This window comes from Palaemon carinicauda, chromosome 44, assembly GCF_036898095.1.
Source record: "Palaemon carinicauda isolate YSFRI2023 chromosome 44, ASM3689809v2, whole genome shotgun sequence".
Classification (NCBI taxonomy): Eukaryota; Metazoa; Arthropoda; class Malacostraca; order Decapoda; family Palaemonidae; genus Palaemon; species Palaemon carinicauda.
In genome coordinates, this window is record NC_090768.1 from 50480037 (window position 1) to 50492285 (window position 12249).

The 12249-nt window shown below is 38.8% G+C and overlaps 1 protein-coding gene across 4 annotated transcripts in view; it reads left to right on the forward strand.

Annotated features, from left to right (window-relative positions):
* Positions 1 to 12249, forward strand: part of LOC137634505 (kinesin-like protein KIF20B) — an 85108-nt gene that overhangs the window by 35288 nt on the left and 37571 nt on the right. For 2 of the 4 annotated variants that reach the window (XM_068366942.1, XM_068366943.1), the window contains exons 10-13: positions 799 to 927; positions 3981 to 4173; positions 6533 to 6690; positions 6917 to 7007. In XM_068366942.1, the coding sequence (XP_068223043.1) occupies positions 799 to 927; positions 3981 to 4173; positions 6533 to 6690; positions 6917 to 7007 (571 nt within the window). The remainder of the gene's footprint in view (positions 1 to 798; positions 928 to 3980; positions 4174 to 6532; positions 6691 to 6916; positions 7008 to 12249) is intronic. The other 2 variants (XM_068366944.1, XM_068366945.1) reach the window with 1 other exon arrangement.

Below are 12249 nucleotides of genomic sequence, written 5' to 3' on the forward strand. Positions count from 1 at the left end.
TTTTCATCATGCCGGTAGCATTTGTTATGGTTGGCGTTTAAATTTTTCTGCCCTTACACTTCCTGCTGTTATTTGCTCTCTCCTTTCATCCTGCTGTCGTGGATGTTCTTCTGTTGCATCCGTGTGAAGTTTCAACCTCAGCTGCGCCCTGTCCCGAAAATATTCCTCTTCTTTATTTTCATCAAGACATGTATAGAAACTCGTCATGTGATATTATCATCATTAAATACAGATGGTAAGGTATGGGAAGATGAGGGGCTAAAATTTATAACAGCTGATCAACATAAACAAAGACAGAGTTCTGTCAATATAGGCTGAATTAAGTATGTTTATAGATACTGTACAGTACATGTGTTGAGGGGAAACAGGAGGACATTAGTATCAGATAAATCTCCAATCACCCCTTGCACAGCAATTCCAAGGGGAAAGTTTCCAGACATGTCTTTGTGAGCCTGGTATGTTCTACATGCTAAGTAATCAGCAATCACTTCTAGTCCCCCTAATTTTCGCTTGCATGGAGGGGTTGCCTTGGACACTAATCATGCTTATGTATGTCCAGTTCTTTGGAGATTGTTCACCAGTAATATAATCTATCCCGTGCCTCTGTTGCTTATGAGTTTTTAAACTTTTGATTTTGGGATTTATATTTTTCTGTAAAAATTGTGCTTTGGCTTTTTTGAGGTCTTATGTAATATAAGAAAATAGTTGAATTTGTTTTATTTCAGCATTCATGACAATTGCTATATCTTAAAGCTTTAATGTGAAAAATGTAATGGAATGTTTTAATATGATTGGCAGGATGGCAATCTGTGACCTGGCTGGGGCTGAACGTGCAGCAAAAACCAAGAGCACTCATGATAGACTGAAAGAGGCAGGAAACATTAATAGCTCACTTTTAGTGCTGAGTCGATGCCTAGATGCTCTCAGGTAAGTTCATAGAGCTGATGTAGAAAGGTTGTGATAATTTTCTAATATAAGGATGAATTTTATTTTGCCAAGATAGGTTGTGTTAGTTTTCATTGCAGTGTGTATTCACGAATCATTTAGTTCAATTATCATAATGATTTTATAAGGTCGTATACAATTTTTGATTATTATTTTCCATTGAGAAAATTGAAATAATGTAATCCTCATTAACCCTTTACCCCCATGGACGTACCGGTACGTCCTTGCAAAAAAATGCTATAAAAAGTTTTTTTCATATTTTTTATAATTTTTTGAAAAAATTCAGGCATTTTCCAAGAGAATGAGACCAACCTGACCTCTCTATGACAAAAATTAAGGCTGTTAGGGCAATTTAAAAAAAATATACTGCAAAATGTGCTGGGAAAAAAATAACCCCCCGGGGGTTAAGGGTTGGAAATTTCCAAATAGCCTGGGGGTTAAAGGGTTAAGGCTTCTTTAAAACTATTTCTTACATCGGTAAAAACTAATAGTAATTCATTATCACTGTTTTTTTATAGCCCCAGTCTGTAAATGATGACAGATTCTGCTGCCTATTTGCTGCTATACATACTTTTCATTACAAAAATGTAATCATTGTAAAATCCTGCTTGATTTTTAGTAATTCTATGGCTTCATGAGAGGTACTAGTACACTGATTTTCCTTAAGATGAAAAGTTTTACAGTTTCAATTACTTAATGAGAACAACTTGACAGTTTTCTTTAAGGTGCGACGTAGCATCCGTGAATTTTCTGTCTCGTGTCTTTATCCCAGAGGGGTTTGCTTTACTGTAGGGACACAACACAACCATGGGTCATCTCTCTCTTTTTTAGCTGCGGCTTTGCTTTTTTTTCACTTTTTTTCTATTTTCTCCCACATTAATGTGCAAAATCCATCTTTTTCTCATCAAGCTATAAGCCTTGAAGTAAAAACATTATTCTTGGACTAACCTGTGGTTTCTTAATGTTTTAATTGATGGTCTAGTTGAATATTATACTGAAAATCCTAGTAAAATTTTTCATGTGGTATCATGAGGACGAGGATTAAAACTGGTAGACGAGAATGACCATGAATGGGAGGTAAATTAGTTGTTTGCGGATGATACTGTACTGGTTGCAGACACAGAAGAGAAGATTGACCGACTAGTGACAGAATTTGGAAGGGTGTGTGAGAGAAGGAAGTTGAGAGTTAATGTGGGTAAGAGTAAGGTTATGAGATGTACGAGAAGGGAAGGTGATGTGAGGTTGAATGTCATGTTGAATAGAGAGTTACTTGAGGAGGTGGATCAGTTTAAGTACTTGGGGTCTGTTGTTGCAGCAAATGGTGGAGTGGAAGCAGATGTACGTAAGAGAGTGTATGAAGGTTCCAAAGTGTTGGGGTCAGTTAAGGGAGTAGTAAAAAATAGAGGTTTGGGCATGAATGTAAAGAGAGTTCTATATGAGGAAGAGATTGTACCTACTGTGATGTCTGGATCGGAGTTGTGGGGAATGAAAGTGATGGAGAGACAGAAATTGAATGTGTTTGAGATGAAGTGTCTAAGGAGTATGGCTGGTGTATCTCGAGTAGATAGGATTAGGAACTAAGTAGTGAGGGTGAGAACGGGTGTAAGAAATGACTTATCAGCTAGAGTGGATATGAGTGTGTTAAGAGAATGGAAAATGGCTGTCTGCTAAAGAAGGCGATGAATGCAAGAGTTGATGGGAGAAGTACAAGAGGAAGGCCAGGGTTTGGGTGGATGGATGGAGTGAAGAAAGCTCTGGGTGATAGGAGGATAGATGTGAGTGGGGCAAGAGAGCGTGCTAGAAATAGGAATGAATGGCGAGCAATTGTGACGCAGTTCCGGAAGGCCCTGCTGCTTCCTCCGGTGCCTTAGATGACCGCGGAGGTAGCAGCAGTAGGGGATTCAGCATTATGAAGCTTCATCTGTGGTGGATAATGGGGGAGGGTGGGCTGTGGCACCCTAGCAGTACCAGCTGAACTCGGTCCCTTGTCAGGCTGGGTGGAACGTAGAGTAGAGGTCCCCGTTTTGTTTTGTTTCATTTGTTGATGTCGGCTACCCCCAAAATTGGGGGAAGTGCCGTGGTATATGTATGTATGATGATGAGGCATACTGGGTACTAGTGTTCTTTCAATTGTGTACTAACATTTATAAATGAAATGATCCTAGAAGCCTGTTTGAATCACTTGATTAAAATTTTTGTCATCTGATGTAGGGAGATGTGTTAAGAAGCTTCATATTTGTGTTTCTTCCCCTTTTTTTCTCGCAAATCTCTCGGTAGCATGCTTTTTCACCACAACTGCATTGCTTCCTGCATTTAAATTTTCTTGAATTTTTAATTTTTTATCTATTCCTTGCTTCAATTTTCATCTCGCATGCAAGTATAGATCCTTTGGGAGAGAGTAATGAGCTGAGAAATGTGGGAGTGTTTTCTTATACGTTATTTTATAACAACACTTATGATAGTATTAATTATGCTGTCATTTTACTGTAGTTTTGTTTACTGAGGTACTTGGCTTAATTTTTTATGTAAACAATTGTTATTAGGTGTTAACCCTTTTACTCCCAAGCTATTTGGAACTTTTCAACCCTTAACCCCCAGGCATTTTTTTTTTTCAAGCGCATTTAGCAGTATATTTTTTTTAAATTGCTCTAACGGCCTTAATTTTTGTCATAGAGAGGTCAGGTTGGTCTCTTTCTCTTGAAAAATGCCTGAAATTCTTTAATAAATTATCAAAAACATGCAAAAAAAATTATAAATAGCAGTTTTTTTTTTGCAAGGATGTACCGGTACGTCCATGGGGGTAAAGGGATGAGTTTTGTGAAACGTACCAGTACGTCCTTTTTGGGGGTAAAACGGTTAATATACTGGAAAATATGAAGAATGAATAGCTTTATGGTTTATTTCAAGCTTCAATTTTTCGAGTTACTAAATAGTAGTTTTTGAAACGTTAAATAATGACCACTCCAATTATTTTGTTTGTCCTTATTTTTGTTTACCTCTTAATCTGTACATTAGCATAACTTTCTCTCTAACAGACAAAACCAAGGGCATAAGATAAGCAAGAAAAAGGAAGCTCCTGTTCCTTATCGAGACAGTAAACTAACCAGGATATTCCAGAGCTTTTTCTTGGGTCGAGGCAAAGCTGCAATGATTGTCAACATTTGCAGATCCCCTCTATTATTTGATGAAACCATGCAGGTCCTCAAATTTTCTGCAATTGCCAAACAGGTATGTACTATAGTCCATTTCTTTTAGCGATGCATATTTGCACCGACTCGCAGCGGTGCCCTTTTAACTCGGAAAAGTTTCCTGATCGCTGATTGGTTGGACAAGATAATTCTAACCAATCGGCGATCAGGAAACTTTTCCGAGCTAAAAGGGCACCGCTGCGAGTCGGTGCAAATATGCATCGCTAAAAGAAATGGACTTTAGCGCTGCGGAATGTATAGAGCATAAGATGTTTTTTATTTTTTAATATTTTATTGAAACGCTAAATATTTACATTCTACTTTCAGTATTGTTTAGGTATTTGAAAATTTTAAATATTTCTGATAAACTTCGCTTTAAAGCATTGTAGTTTTATCCTTATTTTATAAAGTATAGCATTTTAACAAAACTGTCGAATCAGATTTAAAGTTTTACTATAGTTCATTTCTTTTAGCGAGGCATATTTGCACAGACTCGCAGCGGTGCCCTTTTAGCTTGGAAAAGTTTCCTGTTCGCTGATTGGTTGGACAAGATAATTCTAACCAATCAGATAGCCGGAAAATTTTCCGAGCTAAAAGGGCACCGCTGCGAGTTGGTGCAAATATGCCTCGCTAAAAGAAATGGACTATATATAGAACAAGACCAGAGGGAATGCATGAGAAGAGAGTAAGTTAATTTATGTTTGTAATTAATAATTTGTAGAAGTTATGGGAAAGATATCCAAGTCGATTAGTCATATACGAGATGCTTATTTGTGTCTCGTATTCCAAATACTCAACAATAACTGTGCAAAAAAGTGTTATCGTTATCCATAAGCTGTTTCAATCAGCAACCATGGCCTGTGCAGTTATTAAGAGCTTTGCATCATATTTACCAGAGATGCAGACTTAACTGACGTATGCTTTTGAATATACATACATACATATACCATGGCACTTCCCCCAATTTTGGGGGTAGCCGACATCAACAAAGAAACAAAAACAAAAAGGGGACCTCTACTCTCTACGTTCCTCCAGCCTAACAAGGGACTCAACCTAGTTCAGCTGGTACTGCTAGGGCGTCACAGCCCACCCTCCCACATTATCCACCACAGATGAATATGATGATGTTAATTGCACATTCATTCTAAGTTTCAAAAGATCGTAAGTGATGCAAGTGTCGTGTTTTACATAGGTTTTTTATTATAATTTTTAAACCTAAAGCTATAGGAGAATTGGATCCTGACTCGTTTCTGTCCCTATTTTTCGTTTTTACTTTTGTCTTTCCCTACCTAGCGGACTAACTTTATATTTGCTAAAATTTTTGCAATAATCATAAAGATAACATTTTAGTTACCCCAATGAGTCAAGAAATGTGACAGTGGTCTTTTTAAACTATTACATTAGTAATAATGCTGAAAAGTGCAAATTGCATTTCTTAGTTTAATGGTCTGAGGCCATAAAAAGTCGGTGTCCTGTGTAAAACTGTGTCACAGAAATGGTCGTCCTAAGAATAGAATTTTGCTCTATTTCCTATTTTCTGACTATTTTATCACCCTCTCGTTGTTTAGGAAAATATCGACTTTGATCTAAGCGAGATCTTTCATAACTGATTGCAAAACAAAATGTACTTTTTTGAGAAAGATGCAGAATAATGCAACATTTGATGTAATGTATGAAAGCATTTATAACCATGTTCCTTACATGAACTTTCTAGGCTTTGTTGCTTTGGGTTTCTTGTTAAGCACTATTAATCTGCTTGGGGACTGAGGAACCAATTTTCATCTCGAAAACAGTCGTATCAAAATTGTATTTTCCAATTATAGTATGGAAACATATTTTGTTCAGTACAAAACTTACGAATAGAGGTTAAATTTTTCTGTAAAAGATTATTTGTTCCAACACAGGGACTTACCTGGAACTACTTTCTTAGGAGTTACCTGGAACCTCCTCTCAACCGACTAGAGTTTTGTGTAGTTTACCCTACTTCCGTTTTCTGTGATGGTAGGCCTAGGCGGAAGGATACGTGCCCTGAGGGCAATCTTGAGGCAGGCCTCATGTTAGCTTGGGTCTCGACCTTTAGTAAGTTCTCTGGTCACGTCGTGATATCATCTCGACGCTCTCCGTATCTCAGTGCGACCCTTTGTGTCCCCGACTCTTCTGTTCCACGTGTGTTTCCTCGTGGTCCGTTGTGCTTTCGCGCTTATAACTTAATTCCCTCGTGTTTTCCCTTGTGTTTATTAGTATTCTCTTATCATTTTCCGCTACGTTCCTGTGTCTGTTCTCGGTAAGTATGTTAGGAAAAAGACAAATTACTAAAAATTTGTGATATTCATATTGCTAAATACAATTTTCAAGACAGATAGCCCCCTAAATGATTACAATTTTTTCTTTTAATGCAGGTAGCCATAAGTCACTCGAAGGAACCCGAGCGTCAAGTCGCTGTCGTCCCGAAACGATCAAGCCAGTTTTCAAAATTTGTGAGGCAGTCGTTAAACTCATCAGGTCGACTGTCTGTCCCATGGATTAAAGGTCCATGTAATATGAGCTTTGGGGCAAGGTATTTATATGTTTATTCATTATCTTTTCATTGGATACTGTTTCTGAAGAATTTTTTACCGTGATAATTCTTGCATTCAATGTTTAATGAATTTATTAAAGTTTTACGTACCACGTACTGGTAACTATATAATTATGCAATACTAAATGATGTTTATCAAAATACTTCTATTAGGAAGAATATTCCTATTCCTATAAGAGAATTCTAATAGTTCACATTATTTTAGCAGTGAAAAGAATGAAGATTCAATGGTCATTCACGAAGAACCACAGGAAGCCATTGAAGAGGAGGAAGACCATGAAGATGAAAGATGTGAGGTGAGTAATAATTTTCTTTTCAGACCCCCTGCCCAATCCTTTTCATTCTAATCATACCTCCTACCATATCTGATTTTAACATATTGTTTATCCCTTTTTCTCCGATCTTTCTTTTTATGACTACTACTAATCTTAGAAGTACAGGGTGGTTTTAGAAGAGGTAGGGGTTGTATGAATCAGATTTTTACAGTTAGGCAGATATGCAAGAAATATTTAGCAAAAGGTAAGGGGGTGTATGTTGCATTTATGGTTCTGGAGAAAGCGTATGATAGAGTTGATAGGGAAGCAATGTGGAATGTTATGAGTTTATATGGAGTTGGTGCAAGGTTGTTGCAAGCAGTGAAAAGTTTCTACAAAGGTAGTAAAGCATGTGTTAGGATAGGAAATGAAGTGAGCGATTGGTTTCCAGTGAGGGTGGGGCTGAGACAGGGATGTGTGATGTCGCCGTGGTTGTTTAACTTGTATGTTGATGGAATGGTGAGAGAGGTGAATGCTTGAGTGCTTGGACGAGGATTGAAACTGGTAGACGAGAATGACCACGAATGGGAAGTAAATCAGTTGTTGTTTGCGGATGATACTGTACTGGTTGCAGACGAGGAAGAGAAGCTTGGCCGATTAGTGACAGAATTTGGAAGGGTGTGTGAGAGAAGGAAGTTGAGAGTTAATGTGGGTAAGAGTAAGGTTACGAGATGTACGGGAAGGGAAGGTGGTGCGAGGTTGATTGTCATGTTGAATGGAGAGTTACTTGAGGAGGTGGATCCGTTCAAGTACTTGGGATCTGTTGTTGCAGCAAATGGTGGAGTGGAAGCAGATGCACGTCAGAGAGTGAATGAAGGATGCAAAGTGTTGGGGGCAGTTAAGGGTATAGTAAAAAATAGAGGGTTGGGCATGAATGTAAAGAGAGTTCTGTATGAGAAAATAATTGTACCAACTGTGATGTCTGGATCGGAGTTGTGGGGAATGAAAGTGACGGAGAGACAAATTGAATGTGTTTGAGATGAAGTGTCTCAGGAGTATGGCTGGTGTATCTCGAGTATATGGGGTTAGGAACGAAGTGGTGAGGGTGAGAACGGGTGTAAGAAATGAGTTAGCAGCTAAAGTGGATATGAATGTGTTGAGGTGGTTTGGCCATGTTGAGAGAATGAAAAATGGCTGTCTGTTAAAGAAGGTGATGAATGCAAGAGTTGATGGGAGAAGTACAAGAGGAAGGCCAAGGTTTGGGTGGATGGATGGAGTGAAGGAAGCTCTGGGTGATAGGAGGATAGATGTGAGAGAGGCAAGAGAGCGTGCTAGAAATAGGAATGAATGGTGAGCGATTGTGACGCAGTTCCGGTAGGCCCTGTTGCTTCCTCCGGTACTTTGGAAGACCGCGGAGGTAGCAGCAGTAGGGGATTCAGCGTTATGAAGCTTCATCTGTGGTGGACAACGGGGGAGGGTGGGCTATGGCACCCCTAGCAGTACCAGCCGAACTCGGTCGAGTCCCTTGTCAGGCTGGGAGGAGGGTAGAGAGGAGAGGTCCCCTTTTTTGTTTCATTTGTTTGATGTCGGCCAACCCCCAAAATTGGGGGAAGTGCCTTGGTATATGTATGTATGTATAATGTTCAGAGTATTAGTAATAATGATTTGTCTTATCAACATAATTGTTTGCTGGTGTTAAGTAGTCTGCATATAGTTTCCCTTCCAAGTAACCAATTTCACTGAAAAAGCATCTTAATGTTGTGTATGAGCTTAATTATGTAGTGTGTGATTGCTAATGCTGATTGTTTAGATTTAAATTTCTTGTCATACAAAGGAAGGGAAGTAAAATTTTGAAAAATAGCTCTCACCTTATAATGACACTTGGCATAAGTTCTGTGGGGTTTCCAACACCGTACTCTGACCTCGTACATGTACTTGACCCTTTTTATGTTCTGATGTTGTATTTATAGAACATGTCTTGGCATCTTGAACTTATCCTTTTTATCTCTTAATTTTGATGTTCATTTTTCAATGCTAAGTCCTGTATCTAATAAGCTTTGCGCTTAACCCTTTTACCCCTAAAGGACGTACTGGTACGTTTCACAAAACTCATCCCTTTACCCCCATGGATGTACCGGTACGTCCTTGCAAAAAAATGCTATAAATTTTTTTTTTTTCATATATTTGATAATTTTTTGAAAAAATTCAGGCATTTTCCAAGAGAATGAGACCAATCTGACCTCTCTATGACAAAAATTAAGGCTGTTAGAGCAATTTAAAAAAAATATACTGCAAAATGTGCTGGGGAAAAAATAACCCCTTGGGGGTTAAGGGTTGGAAATTTCCAAAGAGCCTGGGGGTAAAAGGTTAAGACCTTTCAAAAGGAGAAATTGTGTACAATAGATAAAAAGTGTTTGATTTAGTGCAAAGCAGAATACAAAATGATAAAATTCTTCAAAAGTATTCAACCATTTAGAAATATCAGTAGGAATTCATGATATATTTGTAGGCTAACTCACTAGTATCAGCAAGATCAGCTGTTTGAAATAATCTAGAGTAACTGGATTGGTTGTAATGAGCTGGATGCTTAAGTTAATCATCTTAGACTTGAGAACTTTTCAACTTGGTAAATCACTCTTGTAATAAAATATTTCAAGAACAGTACATACATACATATACCAAGGCACTTCCCCCAATTTTGGGGGGTAGCCGACATCAACAAAGAAACAAAAACAAAAAGGGGGACCTCTACTCTCTACGTTCCTCCCAGCCTAACAAGGGACTCAACCGAGTTCAGCTGGTACTGCTAGGGTGTCACAGCCCACCCTCCCACATTATCCACCACAGATGAAGCTTCATAATGCTGAATCCCCTACTGCTGCTACCTCCGCGGTCATCTAAGGCATCGGAGGCAGCAGCAGGGCCTACCGGAACTGCATCACAATCGCTCGCCATTCATTCCTATTTCTAGCACGCTCTCTTGCCTCGCTCACACCTATCCTCCTATCACCCAGAGCTTCCTTCACTCCATCCATCCACCCAAAGAACAGTAAAAAAATTAAATAAGATTTATCAGATATAAACTATAAAAACTTCAAAAAACTAAAAGGAAGAGAATTAAGATAGAACAGCATGCCCAAGTGTACCCCAAGCAAGAAAACTTTAATCCAAGACAGTGGAAAGCCATGGTACAGGGGCTATGGCACTACCCAAGACCAGAGAACAGTGGTTTGATTTTGGAGTGTCCTCCTAGAAGAGCTGCATACCATAGCTAAAGAGTCTTCTACTCTTACCAAGAGGAAAGCAGCTACTAAACAATTACATTGCTGTAGTTAACCCTTTGAGCGAAGAAGAATTGTTACATAGTTCACGTTTTGTGTACGGTGTAAGGTGAATTCTGTCTAACAAGGAGGATTGTGATACACGCCTACTTATTTATCTATCGAGCAGTATTTTATTATCGTAATTATGGAAGAAAGATGGTTCTTCATGTTAGTTCAAAGAGGTTATTTGCTTAAATAATGTAAAGAATCACAAATTGTTTGTGGTTCAATTGAAATCAGAGTTTGTTCCAACACAGAGACTTACCTCGAACTACTTTCTTAGGAGTTACCTGGAATCTCCTCTCAACCGACCAGAGTTTTGTGTAGTCTACCCTACTTCCGTTTTCTGTGGGGACTAACCCAGGCGTAAGGAGAACGTGCCCTGCGGGTAGTCCTGAGCTAGGTCGGCGTTAGCTTGGGTCTCGCTCGTCAGTAAGTTCTTCGGATGGTACAAAAAGTTATTCAAGGGCAGAAAGGATAGGAGCGCTCCACACGACTTCCCGGCTCTAGGCCCAGGACAACGGCGGGTCTGCTCCATCACAACACAACCACAAGACACAGGCACGAAGGGAAGGGATAAGGAAAACACTTGGGAAGCACAAGGGAAATACGCGAACACGCGAGAACACAAGGGAGAGCAGAGAGACACCATGCGGTAACCACGTGGGACACACGAGTCGGGGACACAAAGGGTCGCAAGAGAATGGAGAGCGGCGTGATGGTATCACGACGCGACCAGAGAACTTACTGACGAGCGAGACCCAAGCTAACGCCGACCTAGCTCAGGACTACCCTCAGGGCACGTTCTCCTTACGCCTGGGTTGGTCCCCACAGAAAACGGAAGTAGGGTAGACTACAGTGAACCCTCGTTTATCGCGGTAGATAGGTTCCAGACCCGGCCGCGATAGGTGTAAATCCGCGAAGTAGTGACACCATATTTACCTATTTATTTAACATGTATATTCAGACTTTTAAAACCTTCCCTTGTACGTAGTACTGTTAACAAACTACCCTTTAATGTACAGAACACTTAATGCATGTACTAACGTACCCTAAACTAAAACAGGCACAAATATTAAGGGCGACTTTATATCATGCGTTTCCTAAACACGCCAAAAAGCACGATAAAAAATGGCAACCAATGTTTTGTTTACGTTTATCTCTGATTATAATGAAGAAACAAACGCATTTACACATCTGTGTATAGGTTAGTTTCTGCATCGATTATATTGATTATTCAGTACAGTATGTTGATTTGGTTATTACTAATGTTTTACTCAATTTTTCTTAGGACTTCCAAATGAAATGTTTTTCTTTATGACGCCGCCTGAAACGACAGCGTCATAAAGTACGCTCAGTAAACAAACTAAGGAATTTAACGCGCATGATGAAAGTGATAAATAATGATATTACAGTAAAAGCTTTAATAAAATATGTTATTACAAATATTATTTACCGTATCTATATAAAATCATACATACGTAGCAAAGCAGGAAAACAATCTACGAGAGAGAGAGAGAGAGAGAGAGAGAGAGAGAGAGAGAGAGAGAGAGAGAGAGAGAGAGATTGTTGTTTTACATACGTAAATGTAAATTTAAAAAAAAAAAATAGCCCCATTTCATATAAAATAGATTACAAATATTTTACTTTATCATATTACAGTAGTCTGTATAACACTGTAAAGTTCAGTACAGTATGTTGTTGTTAAAGTCGTGGCGATGAAATTCTCACAAAACAAAAACACGCCATTTGAGTACAACAGCTGATTCTCTCTCTCTCTCTCTCTCTCTCTCTCTCTCTCTCTCTCTCTCTCTCTCTCTCTCTCTCTCTCTCTTCGTGTTATACAATACTTACATTTAGATGAAGAAACTAAAATTAGTTTTCTTAGTGTCAATTAAATACGAAACGAAATAATTAGGCCGAGTCTACATCAATTTCAATCATAGCTAAAAATACGGCAT